General features: G+C 41.7%; 4 protein-coding genes across 5 annotated transcripts; 2 read left to right on the forward strand and 2 right to left on the reverse strand.

Annotated features, from left to right (window-relative positions):
* Positions 1 to 1,879: 1,879 nt before the first annotated feature.
* Positions 1,880 to 5,551, reverse strand: gmnn (geminin DNA replication inhibitor). The gene is made up of 7 exons (XM_034599211.1): positions 5,386 to 5,551; positions 5,017 to 5,090; positions 3,849 to 3,950; positions 3,545 to 3,698; positions 3,374 to 3,456; positions 2,889 to 2,999; positions 1,880 to 2,611 (listed from the first exon to the last, which is right to left on the reverse strand). Exons 2-7 carry the CDS (start codon positions 5,071 to 5,073, stop codon positions 2,441 to 2,443), a joined length of 678 nt encoding a protein of 225 aa, XP_034455102.1. The 5' UTR covers positions 5,074 to 5,090; positions 5,386 to 5,551; the 3' UTR covers positions 1,880 to 2,440.
* Positions 5,482 to 9,957, forward strand: c11h6orf62 (chromosome 11 C6orf62 homolog). Its single transcript, XM_034599210.1, has 5 exons — positions 5,482 to 7,257; positions 7,412 to 7,588; positions 7,676 to 7,801; positions 8,352 to 8,486; positions 8,595 to 9,957. Exons 1-5 carry the CDS (start codon positions 7,129 to 7,131, stop codon positions 8,718 to 8,720), a joined length of 693 nt encoding a protein of 230 aa, XP_034455101.1. The 5' UTR covers positions 5,482 to 7,128; the 3' UTR covers positions 8,721 to 9,957.
* acot13 (acyl-CoA thioesterase 13) lies at positions 9,011 to 11,576 on the reverse strand. The gene is made up of 3 exons (XM_034599213.1): positions 11,416 to 11,576; positions 10,964 to 11,148; positions 9,011 to 10,401 (listed from the first exon to the last, which is right to left on the reverse strand). Exons 1-3 carry the CDS (start codon positions 11,497 to 11,499, stop codon positions 10,242 to 10,244), a joined length of 429 nt encoding a protein of 142 aa, XP_034455104.1. The 5' UTR covers positions 11,500 to 11,576; the 3' UTR covers positions 9,011 to 10,241.
* A 196-nt stretch (positions 11,577 to 11,772) lies between these two features.
* Positions 11,773 to 14,342, forward strand: tdp2b (tyrosyl-DNA phosphodiesterase 2b). 2 transcript variants are annotated; one of them, XM_034599199.1, is made up of 7 exons: positions 11,773 to 12,021; positions 12,113 to 12,237; positions 12,732 to 12,860; positions 13,061 to 13,152; positions 13,387 to 13,505; positions 13,596 to 13,766; positions 13,847 to 14,128. In XM_034599199.1, the coding sequence occupies exons 1-7, from the start codon at positions 11,875 to 11,877 to the stop codon at positions 14,126 to 14,128; spliced, it is 1,065 nt and encodes a 354-aa protein (XP_034455090.1). In that variant the 5' UTR covers positions 11,773 to 11,874. The 2 variants fall into 2 exon arrangements, with proteins under 2 accessions (XP_034455090.1, XP_034455089.1); XM_034599198.1 differs by having other exon boundaries at positions 11,776 to 12,021; positions 12,711 to 12,860; positions 13,847 to 14,342.
* The last annotated feature ends 1,618 nt before the right edge of the window (positions 14,343 to 15,960 follow it).

Raw genomic sequence — 15,960 nt, forward strand, 5'->3', positions numbered from 1 at the left:
CAGTTTGCGGAGCATGAGAGCGCACTTTCTCAGTAACTGTACGGAGGGGATGGATGGATGGGTGTTGTTTCTGTTCTCGGTAACTGCACCTTCATCCGTCGTGTGAGCGAAAAGCGAGATGAGAAGTGAAGCTTTTTCTATGAGAAGCTGCAGGATGAAGTGTTTGGTGCATCTCGGGTCGTCTCGTTCTTCTGCAACTGACCCGAGTTCAGCTTTTCTCATTGTAACTGAACTACTGAGTCCAGTGAGACGATAAAATGCACATCTGTTCTCACCTCTTATTTATTATTTACCCCTCGGATTTCTAATATGCTTTGGAAGTTTTACTGTAACCGTGCAGGTGACTTTGTTATGTATATATTTATGTTGGACTTTTGGATCAGGTCTAGGACAGTTGGTTTAAAAAGGCCTCTGTGTTATCATGCAACTGATCTCATGCTTAACTTAAATTGGAGTTTATTTTGAAAGAATTATATTATATGGATTATTATTTTGGAGAAGATTAAGATTTGCTAATAGTCTAATAGCGTTATATAGATTTGTTTTTCCCTAAAAGGTCCCGGACGTAATGGGACATTATATATAGGAAATGTTACTTTATGACTTAGACTTACTGTAACCAAAGGAAGAATTAATTTTGAAATTGTCCTTTAAGAAACGCTCATAATTCATCTTGGAGAATGTATTTTCAATACGACATTGGCATTTTGGCCACAATGCTCAGACTTTAGAAGCACAACTTTCAAAAATACGACAAACCCATAACATATGAATTTAACTACATTTGGTTCTAACTGCACAGTCCAGAAGCCATACTGATTTAAAACAAGTGGTAATATTTCTATGAAATGTATTTTTTTTTCTTTTGTATTATAATCTGTAAATGTGTGAAGTTGTTACTAAAAGCTGAAACTGTTTTTTTTTTTCTATACAACCTTTTACAAAACATGTTTTAAGTCGTTACAGTATTTTGGTCGAGTATCTAATTCAGCTACTCATTCAGTGTCTACTTTTTTTTCTCTTTTTACAAACTTGCAGGTGACCAGTGTTATAAAGTTTTACTGTTCAACTCCTAATCACCACAAATACAAGTTGGCAAAATTGTGCATGTTTAATTATCAGAATAACTTGGTACACTTGCTAAAATTGAACTTGATCCATCTCTGTAGCTTCTGTACTCATCCATTTAGTTGCATCCTCTTCTTCATTGTGGTCAGCAGCGTTTACTCTGCTCATCTAAAGTTGCAATAAATTTTATTTTTGCATAATTGAAACAAAATTGTGGATTCCTTAAATCTTATGGGGACCTTTTCCTTATATTCTGTCATATCAAAACATGCTACTTTCAAAGAACAGTAAATGCATGCCAGTTGGATGGTTGCCTAAAGGTTTATAGACCATTTTGTCAGCTCCTCAAACCTTTTTAGTAGTCAGAAAAACAGTTTAGTTTGAGATTTCAGTCAAGAAATAAATGATACTTTAGTTGAATATTTTATACACTTTCTTAGCTTTAAAGATTTTTAATGTTAAAGTATTGTGCTGGTTTAAGGAACACTGGAAATTAGTTTTTACTAGTGTAATGCTTTAACCAGTTTTGGGGCTCTAACTTCCAAGAGCAGAAGATGTTTAATGTGTCCAAAGAAGTAGTTGTAGGAACCATTTATAGAATAGTGCATGTTAATTTAGCAGCATAGAGCATCGGTCAGGTTTGTGTACAAAAAGCAGAACTGGAGCTGCTGGTTACACAATCACCTCTGCACCATGTACTCACATCTTAACTTGGAGTTCAACATTTCACCAAGTCACAAGTCTTTTAAAAAGTGTTTATTCTACACAAGCTTTATGTACACAGCTGTGCCATAACATTGCACATTTTTTATACAGCGTAAACCAAAACACTTAAAGCCATGCTTAAAGTAAGCCACGTGTAGCATGACTGTTCTTAAATAAATCTTTTCACAGTAGACATCAGTAAGAAAAGCACAGGCATTACTTGTTTCATTGTGATTTTGCCATCTACAGGTTGCTGACCTTCAACAGGGCAAACCTTCCACCCACCAGGAGACGAAGGAACACATGAAATTTGGTGTGCTACAGAATAGTGAGGATCCCCTTTGTTGAGATAGAAACGGTCACATTAAACTAAATTAACTGAAAGACCGTAGCCTGTGCTTTACTACTGACTTGTCATCATGTCTTCCATTTAAAAAAAAAAAAAATAATAATAAGTTCTATACTGGCTTAGTTAACACTTCTTGGCCAAGAATTGTACAAATTTAACCTAAAAATCGTAAAACCTTCGATTTAAAATGATGCATTTCGAGAACGATGCAGTCTGAACATAAATTACACTGAAAAGCAAACATCTTCAAATTGATGTCACTCTGGCCAAAATCGGATGATGTATTAAGACAAAGTCCAAGAGCATGAGGTGCGTCAGTTAATTCTGCTCCACTGACGTGTCTTCTTCCTCGTCGCTGTAATCTGAATATTCATCCTCACTCTCGTCGGCATCGTCACTGTCGTCTTCATCATCCTCCTCCTCCTCAGCCACGTCAAGAGCAATGTCCTTCAGTTCCTCTAGATTATCTGGGCACTTTCCCGTCAACCTCTAAAAATACAAGATATACATTCAGTTTACATTAAGTGCAAAGACGTCCATATAGTGGTTCATGTTTACTGATACAAATATTAAATGTTAACCCCTGTATATCAGAACATGTGCACACATCATCTTGTGTAAATAATCAAAGAACATAGCTCAAGAAAAACATTTGTGTGTACGAAGACTGTAATTCAGAGCAGGCCAGCAAAATGGGATTTAAAAATGTGTACAAAAGTCACAGGTTTTAGTGTAGGTAACAAACAAGTAGTGCCGGTGTGCATACCTCGATCATATCAGCCATGTACTGGACGTGTTGTGCCAGCTCTTGCAGCTCTTCATTCTCACTCTTCAGTTGTGTTATCTGAACATCTCTGGTCTCGATGTCTTTGTGCAACTGGTTTAAGAAAACAAAAGAAACTCATTAGACGTGATGACACAAGGGGCAATAAGGCTTAAATATAATGCATCTTAAACTATGGCACTGTAATCTCTGACTAAAACATTAGGCTGTTGGTAAAATGGTACTGGATCAGCTTTAAATCTTCAATCCTTTATGAATCAGTTTGTAGGAATTGAGTTTATTTGAACAGGATTGGCACCTTCAGTACAAGGCCTTTTAAAGTTGAACAGATTTTTAAAGTTTAGGTGCAGAGTTACTTCAACATTCAGTGCCAGCTGGACAACAGCCAACCGAGGTCGACCCAGCAGGAGCGTGGGAACAGCTCGACCGACAGCTAAACATTAGCCGCCCCTTAGTGATTAACTCACCTTCTCGTTCTCCTGTAGAACATTGTACAAGGCCTTCCGTCGCTCATCGGCTATCTCTTTCCAGTAGGTGGAGGGAGGAGTTTCTATAACAGCAGAGATTTAAGGTCAAGATAAACTAATTCTATATGACAACCATTTTGTGATACATTGTGTATGGATTATGAAACCTACCTTTGACCATAAGTTCATATGCTTCAGTGGACGTGCCATCAGTCGAACACCGAGTTTCCTCTGTTTGTGTGGATTTGACTTCTACCTTCACCCTCTTTGGACCTCGGGTTTGTTCTGCGCTCCCGTGTTTCCTTTTGGGAATGATCTTTCCTGCCTAAAGAGAACAAAAGTAATTTTATAAAATGTATAACAGAAGGTGGCTATAGATCACTTGTTCAACCGAGTGAACAAGGTATACCAACTCTAATAATGAAAACATGGACAATAGACATCCAATGAGTTTCAGTGACAAGCCAATAAATACCTGAGCTGACCGCCCAAGATCTTTGTTGACAGCTGAGGGCTGAAGGACCTGCAGGGATTGTCTGGGGGGTCCCATTGCCTTATGGGAGGGTGTGAAAAAACTCTGGAAGAAAAATCAGTGACTGATTAGTCTTACCCCAAATGACCTCGAAACTCAAGACTGAGTCTCATGGGAAACAAGCACAATCTGCGTTCTCATTTTCAGAGCCTCCGTTCACTAGGGTTTTACATTACTTCGAATTATTTACTCAGTTACACTGTCACTATGGGAGAGGATATAAGTGAAGCTGCTAGACAACACTGCTGCCATGTGAAACAGACCCACAGGTGTGGGAACAGGGGCAGGGCCTGAAGTCTTTCAACAACCCCCGTGGGAAAGTTTCTCCTTAGGGAGCATTACTGGGTAGCCAATAATCAGTTTGTTAATGTTTGAACACTCCTTCACAGCTATAGTGTTTCAGGCCTGTAAAGGGTGATCTGTTGATGAGTGTCAGCCGAGGAGACAATGACTGAAACTATTCAACATTCAGTTACATAGAAATTAAAATACTTACGAGTTTTGTCTAAATTGAAGCCAAGTGTCCTCATTATCAATTAGGGCCTATGCATCGTTTTAAAATGCATTTAGATTTGTCACTCTGTTCATAAAGATTCTTTTAAATATAAACTTAATTCAGGAGCTGAACTGTCTTTAAACTTTAAAAAAAAAAGAAGACACATTTATCGATATTGACCAAATGGTTCTTGATATATAATACAAAAGCCCTCTAATCAAGTATCCTGTGACTCAGTGCCACACAGAGAATGGTCTCAGATTACCACTCATGCGACACTGAGCAGGTCAATGTGGTACAAAGGGTCATTTTCACACCGAGTCCTTTGACTTGGCAGGAGATGCTCAAGTGACACCAACAATGACTCCATTTCAAGGTTAATATAACCTGACATGACAAAGTTCCAGTAGGAAACTCAGGCAGCTAAATTAGCTCAGCAGTCATTTCATCATATGGACATTTACAAGTACTTGCTGGTGTCACCTACAGATACAGAGAGCTACTGGTTATTAATCACACTATGATAACCTTCAATTTGTTGATTACCGTCCTAAACTTTAACATTAGCACACTTTGAAGGGAGCATTTCGAACCGAAGTGCGACTGGTCACTTACCGTTATGTTCTCGTTGGACTTCTGCTGGCTGGGTCTTAGTTTTCCACTGGCACTCATGTTTGCTATCAAAACACCTGAGGAAGACAATATAAAACACAACGTTAAAGCAAACAATGGAATCAATAAAAAGCGTTTATCGTTATATTGTGTGCGTGTGTGTTGTATTAAATTCGTTGACGTGTAAAGGAGTCGCCATGTTTGTACGAAATAAGTGAACAGCCAGAAACGGTTAAAAATAGACTGGTTCCAGGGAAGCTAGGCTAAAGCTAACACGGCGTTAGCTAACTACGGTAGCTTTAAACGGGCAGAACGTGCTGATAAATGTAAAATACGGTTTTAATAACGTATAAACACGTTAAACCGACTTACCGCCGATCCGAATCGATTCACTTCCTGTACTAGCTGATTCTCTTGTCTGTGGCTCCCGCGCCAGCAGCTTAAATAACGCCCATTCGGTCACGTGACGCAGCACGAGGACGGGTTTTTTTTTTCTGGCTGTTGTTTTTTTTTTTTTTCACCCTCGTGCGGTCACATGTCAACACACGTCACATCTTTGTAGTCGCCTGGTTGTGCGCGCAGCCATTTTGGGGAGGCTGCGGAGCGACGAGCTTGTAGCCCACTGTCAGCTGCTGCCCGAAAACACACACACACACACACAAAGAGAAGAAGCGATCGGCAAAACACATCGTTGGAAGAAGACGCAGTGAAATATGGGGCCGCCGGGAGACAGGACGCGCCACTCGTCGACTGAGAGAACGGAGGACTTCAGCCTGGCGGTCGATTTATCTTGACATGGCATGCGGCAGGGCGAGTCGGGGGTTGTGACGACGGAAGAAAAGGGAGAGAAAGACAACACGCGCAGCGAACGCCACGAAGCTCCAGACACGGAACGGGCAGATTCGATCAAGCTAGCGTCTCTTTAGCCTCTCAAGCGGTGTGAGTGTGTGTGTGGTTTGCTTCTCGGTTCCCTGGTTGGATTTTATTTTTGGGGTTGGTGAAGTTGTCGACGACGCACGGCTCAGGCAATGTTGGCACCTAGCTAAAAAAAAATGTTGAGCACAAGCGAAATCAGCTAGTCCGTCGAGCCCCCGCAGGTCTCCAGACTCCCACAGCTCTGGCAGCCACGTTGAAGCCAACGAGAAGATGTAAACGCGTGGAAAGATGACCGCACGCTAGCTTAGCCCCACCGCCACACACACGCACAGGCCTCGATCCAGCCCGTCAGTCAGAAGATAAGATGTAGTTATATCGTCGGTTCACTACTAGTTAGTGTCGGAAGTGAACGCCGAGGTCGGCCTGCTAGCTCGCCTAAGCTAGTGTGCTAAAAATACGCCCACGCCATGACTACTAGCAGCGGCAGCACCGCGGGGCCGTGGGCCGAATGAGTGGCAGTGAAAGTCAAAGGAAATGTCAAGTTACCTTCGCAGTAGTCTTCGATGTTACCCGGTGCCAGCGTCTCCTGGCATCTGCATTTACCTGCCATGTTCGTCCGTGTCCCCGATCCGCCTGTAACACGCACATAGCGACGTCTCCGCAGAGAAACGCACACAACGACAGCCATGGATGAGAGACTTTGAAATGACCCAAACAATAGAATATTTGTCTGCTCGCTAGTCTCTGTAGTCGTCAAAGTCACTAGCAGAGGTATATACTGCCGCTATGGGTTTTTATAGTAGCAGCCGTTTCTGTTGATTTCATTTGTTTTCTCCAGAAGAAGAGTTAGTCAAATTTTAAGTTGCTGTTTCGTTTAAATCCCTTGTCGGTGGCAGGTTGAAAACAAAGCTCACGCGGCTTAAAATCATGTCTTAAAACATGGATTTCTGATCAAGTAATTAGGAGATGTAGTCTTTAGCTTGTGGATCATTCCCCTCCTCAACACTGCCCTAACACTCACACAAAAATTTAAAAAATGACTTAGTCTCGTTTCTGATTTGTTGACCTTTTTCAGTTAGTAGTTACTGGGTATTTCACAGATCAAACCTAAGAGTTGTTTGATGGGTTGTTTCTGCAAAGGGTAGCGAACTCCATCCTTTATCCAACGTATAGATACAAAAGTAGAGAGTAGCCAAAATATTCTGCGCAAGACGAGAGCATCGCCATCCAAATCTCACCATGGGGGACCCAACTTCACGAAGAAATCAAACAAGAAATCGACTTCGAGCTCAACTTCGGAAGAAAAGGGAATCGTTGGCTGATCAGTTTGACTTCAAGATTTATATAGCCTTCGTTTTCAAGGAAAAGGTTTGTTGGCAAAGTGGAAGCCTACAGTAATTCTTGAACTAACCTCAGACTTGCTCATGACATGTTTAAATGTCTCTTTGGAACTTGGTCTTTGTCCTTGGGCAAAGCCAAAACAATATATTCAATGTTTGTGGGGGTTTTTTTGTCGTTACAGAAGAAGAAGTCTGCCCTCTTTGAGGTAGCTGAAGTTGTGCCAGTGATGACCAACAACTACGAGGAAAACATCCTACGAGGTGTGCGGGATTCCAACTACTCTCTCGAGAGTTCAATAGAACTCCTGCAAAAAGATGTTGTGCAACTACACGCACCCCGATACCAGTCAATGCGAAGGGTAAGACTGAGCCATCTCAGGGTGGGATACTTGGAAGTTAAATTGAGTCGTGTTATAACATTGTATGTCTTTACCATGTCGTTACAGGATGTGATAGGCTGCACACAGGAGATGGACTTCATCCTTTGGCCTCGCAACGACATTGAGAAGATTGTCTGTCTGCTGTTTTCCAGATGGAAAGGGGCTGATGACGAACCCTTTAGGCCTGTTCAGGTCAGAACTTGGCATTTTGTCAGATTACCCAGATGTCTGAAGTCTTGTGATTTGATTCTTGTGTAACAATTGTTCTCAATGAAGTTGTATTATTGAATTAAGGCTGTGCAGTGAGGGCAATACATTTTTTTTTTTCTCTTCCTATACTGGTGGAGACATTTATCAATTTCCATCAGACTTTTCTGTCAGCAAACTGCCCCAAAAACAACTGACTGAGTTTTTTATTTATTTAAAACTTCATGCACAAAATGGTTGAGCAAGGATAACAAAAGAACAGCACAGCTGACAAGGTGGTCATCTTGATACATATTTTGAAAAAACAGTCCTACAAGTTAGCTATTGAGTGGCAGTACCATTAATCCACTTATTCTTGGACTGAAAACCTTGTTCCGTCTGTTTAAATAACTTGGGTTTTGACATCAGACCCAATACACATTGTGCAAAAACAAAAAATTGCTTCATCAGATTAATTTGATATCTGGTCAACCAGCCTTCATCTGGCCGTAACGGTATTTTCTTCTTGTTGCACGTTTTGTCCTCCGACCTACAGGCCAAGTTTGAATTTCATCATGGAGACTATGAGAAGCAGTGCTTGCATGCTCTGGGGCGGAAAGACAAGGCTGGAATGGTCATGAACAACCCAACTCAGTCTGTATTTCTCTTCATGGATAGACAGCACTTACAGGTGAGTGAGTCAATTGAAATTGAGATGTAACCGGTTTAAAAGGCTGAAACCTGGGACCGCTTTCAAACTCACTTGACCACAAACATTCTCTGTCGACCTCTGTTGCAGACTGCTAAAACCAAGGCCACAGTTTTCAAGTTGTGCAGCCTCTGCCTGTACTTGCCCCAGGACCAGCTGACCTGCTGGGGTGTGGGAGACATCGAGGATCACCTCCGCCCATACATGCCTGATTAAGGCTTCCAGCTCCACCCAGCCACATAGGGAAAAGCCCCTCCCCTTCCTCCTGCCTAAGCCTTCAGAAGCAAATTGATGTACTCATCTCCACCCGTTTCCTTTTAAAAGATTTGAACTTGTGCTTGGATCTCTCCTTTTTTTCCCCTTTTTTGTTACCTACTCGTTCTCCCCTCCCTGGCCTGAGGCTGATTCAGTTCCCATCCTTGTTTTTCTCCCTCATGTCCCAACGTTTCCCCTCTTCTCTCTGCCATCATTTTTGTTGGTTGCCCCATTTTTTTTGTTTCGTTTTGGTTTGGTTTGGTTTTTCCTCCCTCTTTATTCCCTTCCTACTCACTCATCCATTCTTGTTTATTTGAACCTGCACGAACATTGATTTTGAGTGGTTGGTTGTTCGCTTGGAGCCGCACTGTCAACAGCACCGGTCATTGAAGGAACTCTTTATGTTGCATCAGAACAGGAACAAACAATACCCAGGTCTTCACGGTGGTTCTCAGATGGACGTGTTTTATATCCTTGTTGTCATAAGAAAGGATTGTTAAAGCTTGTTTGTAATGTCATTGGGGTTTCTAGAACAACTTTACACAATCTTTTGACCAAGGACAGGTGTGAACTGGTGTTAAATCACCTGTATACACAAAGATAACAAGATGAACAATATTTGTCAAATCATATGGTGTAGGAATTGCTTCTTATAAACTGCCTTAGTTCTTTTTTTCCGCTGGACTTTAAAAAGATGTTTTGGTGTCATTTGCTTTTCTCTGAAACACGCTAGGCAGGCCTTTGCTAAAATCTCAAGTTACTTGAAAGGCATTGTACACAAAGGTGAAACATGAAGGTCATTGTCAACGTTCAAGCTGGCCGATCATGCACTATTCAAGCTACTGAAATCTGATACTTAACATTTTGTTTTATTTGGGATGTGGGTTGGTGAGAAACTGAGATGTGATGTAAGATTTAATGTTTAACATACCTAACAAAAGTTGCTGAAAGCTAACGAATCTTAGTTTAATTTGACCTAGTAAAATTAATGTTTCCTGCCATGCACATTTAAATTGGGTTTTGCAGGCTTGCTTGTCAAAGAATAAGTACATAGCACGTATAATTTTGCTCATTGTTGATTCAGTGTGTTCAGTTCAAAGATTATAAGGCGTGTAACTTCTGTTTTTTTTTCTGTTGATGAATCTCAAATCAATACTGCTGAGCATATCCCAATACAGTGCAAATTCTGAAAGCATAACTCTTGTCAACTTCTTTTATTGCATGTGCATGAATCAAGAAGACAGTAAGAACGTCATAATTGACCACAATATTAAAGGTTCCTCTGTAACTGTTGATAACAGATAAGCAACAGTTGTAACCAGCTGTGGGTGGTATTAGGGAGTTCACTCACCACTTGTTTTTTATACACAGTTAGTGACTTTTTCAAACTATTTACAGGCAAACAGTTCACTCTGAGTCCCGTGTTTTGACAGTACATATATGATAATGTGATTATTACAAATGGCTCAGACTGGGGCCTGTTTAGCTGCTGCCAAGGTGCTTGGTGTGTCTTCCTTGTGCAATGGGCTTCCCAGTGGCCTTGTTGATGAGGTCTACGGTGGCAAACGCCAGCGTCCGTCCTTGCTTAAGAACCTGAGCAGTAATGACGACGTCCTCTCCTATCTTGGCACCATTCATGTATCTGTAAGACAGTGACAGCCGTAGTTAATTAAGTTAATCTTTAACAACATGGGTGGGTCAAGAAGCTGAAGGTAAAGGTCAACAATGCGAACATACAAGCCGGGAGGTAAATTCAACATCACACGTTTTATGACAAGCCAAGACCACACATATCTTCAGGTTACTGGGGTCAGGGGAAACATGGAAGATAAGAAAACGAAGCACAAAGCTGTGGATACAATTAAGGACGTATCATAAGCTTTTATTCCTGGGCTTTTAGGAATGATAATTAGTGTTAATACTAGAATTAATACTCTGCACATGGTGGGTATTTCATATGTAGATTATAGTATTTTTTAGAATCAATACATTCAGTGTGAAGAAGGCTTTCAAATAGCATTTAAACCTTTTTCACAGTGTGGATTTTATTTACAGGATGACATTTTGGGGTAAAGTTTGAATTTCTAAGAACCAATAAGTAAATTACAGGTGACAAGAAATCCATCCATGGACGCTGTATGTTAACCCACTGGTGATACCGTGGTTTAAAGGGGATTAATCATGGCTTTTATCGATGGACTCACGTTATGTTCATGTCCACGCTGACCCCCGGTGCTCCCCTCTCACTGTGCATGATCGCCATGGTGGAGATGACATCGACCAGGGTGGCTGTCAGCCCGCCGTGCAGCGTCCCGCCCCGGTTGGTGTGCTCCTCCTCTACCCGCATCTCGCACACCATCTTACCAGGGCTGGCGGACAAAATATCCACCTGAGGAAAACACACGTGAAGCGAAGTGTGTGAGAGACAGACAGACAGACAGACAGAGAGAGAGACAGACAGACAGACAGAGAGAGAGAGAGAGAGAGAGACAGAGACAGAGAGAGACAGAGACAGAGACACAGAGAGAGAGAGAGAGAGAGACAGAGACACAGAGAGAGAGAGAGAGACTGGAAGAACAGGAATCAGCGAGCAGCAGGTTTGGTTCACATGCTCACATCTGAAGGAAAGACATTAAAACGAAGTGTGCGTCGTTACCTTGCTCAACACTTTGTCGAAACCCGGAGTGTCCACCATTGCTCTCATTAATTGTCTTATCGAGTTTAAAGACAGTGAAGCCATATTTAACTCCTGGTAAATTCAGCCAATGTCAAACTTCTGTTTACTTCCAACCGGAAACTGCAGCGTTCCATACACCGTCCGGGTGAAACGTGAGCTCCTTCTTGTTTGGACCAGTTGAAGCTAATGTGCTAGCTAGCTTAAATTTAAAATAAACTGCGCATCAACTACGGCGATGTGTAGAAATATTTATTAGTAAATATTCACGTAGCGTAAAGTTGTAGTTATTTGCCAGGTTCTAGTTTTTGTTTGCTTTAGCTAGCTATTTAGCAGCGTGACCCGGACGCTTTTCGCGGGTGCACCTGACAGAACTGGCAGAGGAAACAAGCAGCATGATATTTACTTTTCCTCTGTGATTAAAATTGGAGACGACGCAACATGGCGTCTGCTTCTGACTCGGACAAACCGTCCGTTTCTAACGTGGAGGAAAGCAGGAGTCGTCTCTGCGAGGAATTTGCCGCCATAACGGGAACTGACAGCGCCGCGGCGCAGTCCTACCTGTCTATAAATGGCTGGGAGATGGAGGTACAGTGGTTAGCTTAGCTGCACCATCAGCAGAGGACTTTAGCCTTTAGTTCATTTCATCGAGGCTATTTATTCTCATCTCCTCCCTCAGAAAGCGCTGAACTCGTTCTTTGAGGCGGACATGGAGCGAATATTCGAGGAAGAAGATTTCCCAGAGAGAGACTCCTGTCCTGGAACCAAGAGGAAGAAGGTAGAAGGAAAACCTGCAGAACCATGGTAAGCCCACTCATTTCTGACATGTATATCTCTGCACACCTAGTTCCACCATCTTTAGTTAAACATAGCAGAGAATTACGTCCCTGAATGTCTCATTAAATAGACATATGTGTGTAAAACTAACAATAACAGTGGAATCAACAGTAAAGAAGTAATTCTATATTTTGATTTGTACAATAATGACTTTGATTCTGTTGTGAAGTTGCAGAACTTAACTGGCTTTTTATTATTATTAAGTTTATCGAATTAAAAAAAGAACCAAAGGAGGAAAAATGTGACAGTTATATTCCCTATTTTGGTTTTGATTCATTTTCTGTCTTCTATTCTAATTGTCTTTGTAGTACTTTCTGTCGTATTTGTATTTGCCTATATGTAAAAAGCCCATATCTGCTGTTTTGTAAATTTGTATTCCTTTTATTTAAAACCTGCTGTCAGACATACTGTGGAACTAACACTCTCCGAAAAATCTGCAGCATAGATTTGACCAAGGACAGCCCAGCCTCCTCACGCAAACCGTCCGAGGAAGATGATGGTAAACTGTCGGTGATCTCCTGGAACGTGGACGGACTGGACACAGACAACCTTGGGGAGCGCGCCAGAGGCCTGTGTTCCTTCTTAGTCTTGTGAGCCTGTGTTTCTTCACTTTGACATTTAATTGGCATCACTTCATATTCAAATTGTTTGGAGGGGGGGCAGTTAAGCGTTCTTATATAATTGTGTTGATATCAAAGGTCAGCCGCAGAGCCGTATCCCTGGAGATGCAATGTATGACTCAGCGATACATAATCAACTCAGATAGCTTTTGAATTTTCTTTTCATGCAGATACACTCCTGATGTGGTTCTCCTACAGGAGCTCATTCCTCCCTACGTCCAGTACTTGAAGAAACGGGCCGTCAGCTATCTGATCATTGAAGGTACATTATTTTCAATGATGTAGGAACTTGCTCTTATTACCAGATGATCAGTGTTGGGTACTTAGTTTGAAACAGCAGGATCCATGTCTCAGATAATTAGTGCAGGATTCTGTAAAAGTTTCTACATACCCAGCATCAACCACACGTCTTTATACTGGGGGGAAAAAACATTAGATAACCTGCGGACAAACTTGATCATTTAAGCTGCACTTTCTCTTCCCTTGTGCTGACCAGGTGGTGAAGAAGGTTACTTTACTGGTATGATGCTGAAGAAGTCACGAGTCAAACTGGTGGAGAGCGAGACAGTAACTTACCCCACCACGCAGATGATGAGGAATCTGCTTGTAGCTCAAGTTCGTGCACAGTCGTCCAAATACTACAAATGATAAAATTCTGTTAACCTCCAATTTTTAAAAAAAAACATATTTTTCCTTGAAAATCAGGTGGATTTCAAAGGCCAGAAGCTGTGTCTGATGACGTCTCACTTTGAGAGCTGTAAGGCCCACTCAGCAGAGCGGATGAAGCAGCTGCGGGTGTTGATGCAGAGGATGAGGGAGGCACCGGACGATGTCACCGTCCTGTTTGGAGGGGACACAAACCTGAGGGACACAGAGGTTAGTCATTTGTCCCTCCAGTCACATGCAATCACCTTTATTTACTTCTTTAGTAATCCTTGTCCTCGGCTTCATCTCAGGTGGCCAAGGTGGGCCTGCCCTCCAGTGTGTGTGATGTGTGGGAGCGACTGGGCAAACAGGAGCACTGCCGCTACACGTGGGACACCAAAGCCAACAACAACAAGACTGTTCCCTATATCAGCCGTTGCCGCTTCGACCGGGTTTACTTCCGCCCAGCAACAAAGGATGGAGTCCCACGTCTTGCCCCCGACCACATGGCCCTGGTGGGCCTGGAGAAGCTGGACTGTGGACGCTTCATTAGTGATCACTGGGGAATCTACTGCAGCTTCTCTGCTGGGTAGAAATGCACAAATTGCTAAAACGTGCATTGTCCAGTTGGCTTTGTTCAAATTGACACAGCATTGCCTCTGGGTTGAAAACACAGAATCAGTTTCTCCTTTAATTTTCTCACCTCTGGTTGCCTGATTATTTCATGGCTTGATTTGAATTGTTTTATCTTCTGAACTTAAAATGGACAAATAAATGCAGAAAGGACCAATACATGTAAAAACAAGTTTGCAGTGATTTGAGATTAACTTTTTTATTCAGTATGAAATTGACAGCCTTTACCCTTGACAGTGCAATCCAACCACAAGGTCAGCTAGAAGGGGGCTCAGTGTTTCTACCTCCAGCAAGACTAATGCCCCATCTTTCCATGTCAAAGAAAGGAAATCCAGGATCCACCCGTTTATCCAAATCCTCTCCAAAAATAAAAAATAATTTTCTGGAGCTTTTCTTCACATCACATGCTCGTCATCAACAGTTGCAGCTTGCCCATTAATGTTCAAGTTTCCATTCACCTTAGGGACTTTATAGGTTCGGCCTGAAAATGATTATTCATGTGACATTTTTGTTGTTGTTACAACTCATTAAAAAGTCTGTATTTTAAAATAAAGTTAGTAGCAGCAGGAAGCTTCTGTCACATTTTAGGAATGAATATGACTGATGTCAACAACTATATTGTAATATAAACTGGCAGCACTGTAATATTGGCATCAACACCACTAGAGAGCAGTACAGAGTTATTTATTTATATAATATATAAGAGATTTTATATAGAGACACATACACACACCTACATGGTGTTTTTTTTGCTGGAAAAGTGCCATTTTTAAAAAGGCCAAACTACAAAATAAATAAAAAACAAAGATAAGCCTGAGCCTGATAAATTGAACTTTTGTACCTCTTCATTTGTTTGTAATATCCACCAATTTTCTTACGTAACAGGAAATATCGGATTTGAAAAAAGACCCAATTCGAAGGATAGCACCTATAATCCATATTGTACATTTTGACAATCTATGAAGAACTGAGTTATACATCAAACCACATGTAACCCCCCCCTCACTGTCCCTGCCATCACTGTCAACAGTTCTCCCTCCTCTCTGGAACACCCCCTAAAGTCTGAGAGGGTGTTTTTATGTTTGTTTTGCGTGTAGACGGCACCGTGTTTGTTTGTTTTTACAGCACAGTTACACAGAGTGAAGAAGAGCTGACCTTAGGAGAGGACACAGATGTGACTGTTCTGTGGGAGCAGGCGTCATCACAAAAGTCCCTCCCTCCCTCCCTCCTTATCTGTCCCCCCCCCCCCCCCCCCCCCCCTGGTTCCAGATCAGCAAGGACACATGGAACGAAACTGCAGAGCTTGAATGAGTTGCAATATGTCAATCTGAAGAGTAAGCATCCCTTTCTTTTCAAGGCATCTTCCTGTGTATGCTCTCTCTGGAGTTCAGGAGGCACTGGGCCACCTGACACAGCTTAAAAATAATTCTCTTGATATCATCAGCCTCATATATGACGGTTTTAAAAATAACAATAGCTTTTGCACCTTATCTATAGATATTTCTGCTGCTACATAAAATCATGCCTTAGAGTTCTCAGAAACACCAGCAGAGAATAATGGACTTTCATGACTTCTGCATCTGTGACTGCATTACTGTCCCAATATGTATTCATGCATAACCTATACCCCATATTAAAACATGATATATTTCTTCATTTCTGTATTTTGTCCCCTTAAAATGTGCACAATAAGGACATTATTTTGCACTGTGAGTTTACATGGTAAGTTAAGGCTTTATGAATGGATGATGGACAATCAGTTTATATGTGTTAACCCACAGAAAAAATATGT

The sequence above is a fragment of the Hippoglossus hippoglossus genome, chromosome 11 (genome assembly GCF_009819705.1).
Source record: "Hippoglossus hippoglossus isolate fHipHip1 chromosome 11, fHipHip1.pri, whole genome shotgun sequence".
NCBI lineage: Eukaryota > Metazoa > Chordata > Actinopteri > Pleuronectiformes > Pleuronectidae > Hippoglossus > Hippoglossus hippoglossus.

Excerpts from the sequence above, each read along its gene's own strand:
- acot13 (XM_034599213.1), bottom strand. The coding sequence starts at position 11,499 with ATGGCTTCACTGTCTTTAAACTCGATAAGACAATTAATGAGAGCAATG. Across the intron at positions 11,149-11,415 it reads TCGACAAAGTGTTGAGCAAG|GTGGATATTTTGTCCGCCAG; the intron begins GTAACGACGCAC and ends TGTTTTCCTCAG. Across the intron at positions 10,402-10,963 it reads AGCGTGGACATGAACATAAC|ATACATGAATGGTGCCAAGA; the intron begins GTGAGTCCATCG and ends ACTGTCTTACAG.
- tdp2b (XM_034599198.1), top strand. The coding sequence starts at position 11,875 with ATGGCGTCTGCTTCTGACTCGGACAAACCGTCCGTTTCTAACGTGGAG. Across the intron at positions 12,022-12,112 it reads TAAATGGCTGGGAGATGGAG|AAAGCGCTGAACTCGTTCTT; the intron begins GTACAGTGGTTA and ends CTCCTCCCTCAG. Across the intron at positions 13,506-13,595 it reads GGAATCTGCTTGTAGCTCAA|GTGGATTTCAAAGGCCAGAA; the intron begins GTTCGTGCACAG and ends CTTGAAAATCAG.
- c11h6orf62 (XM_034599210.1), top strand. The coding sequence starts at position 7,129 with ATGGGGGACCCAACTTCACGAAGAAATCAAACAAGAAATCGACTTCGA. Across the intron at positions 7,258-7,411 it reads CCTTCGTTTTCAAGGAAAAG|AAGAAGAAGTCTGCCCTCTT; the intron begins GTTTGTTGGCAA and ends TTGTCGTTACAG. Across the intron at positions 7,589-7,675 it reads GATACCAGTCAATGCGAAGG|GATGTGATAGGCTGCACACA; the intron begins GTAAGACTGAGC and ends ATGTCGTTACAG.
- gmnn (XM_034599211.1), bottom strand. The coding sequence starts at position 5,073 with ATGAGTGCCAGTGGAAAACTAAGACCCAGCCAGCAGAAGTCCAACGAG. Across the intron at positions 3,951-5,016 it reads AGTCCAACGAGAACATAACG|AGTTTTTTCACACCCTCCCA; the intron begins GTAAGTGACCAG and ends TTTTTCTTCCAG. Across the intron at positions 3,457-3,544 it reads ATATGAACTTATGGTCAAAG|AAACTCCTCCCTCCACCTAC; the intron begins GTAGGTTTCATA and ends CTGCTGTTATAG.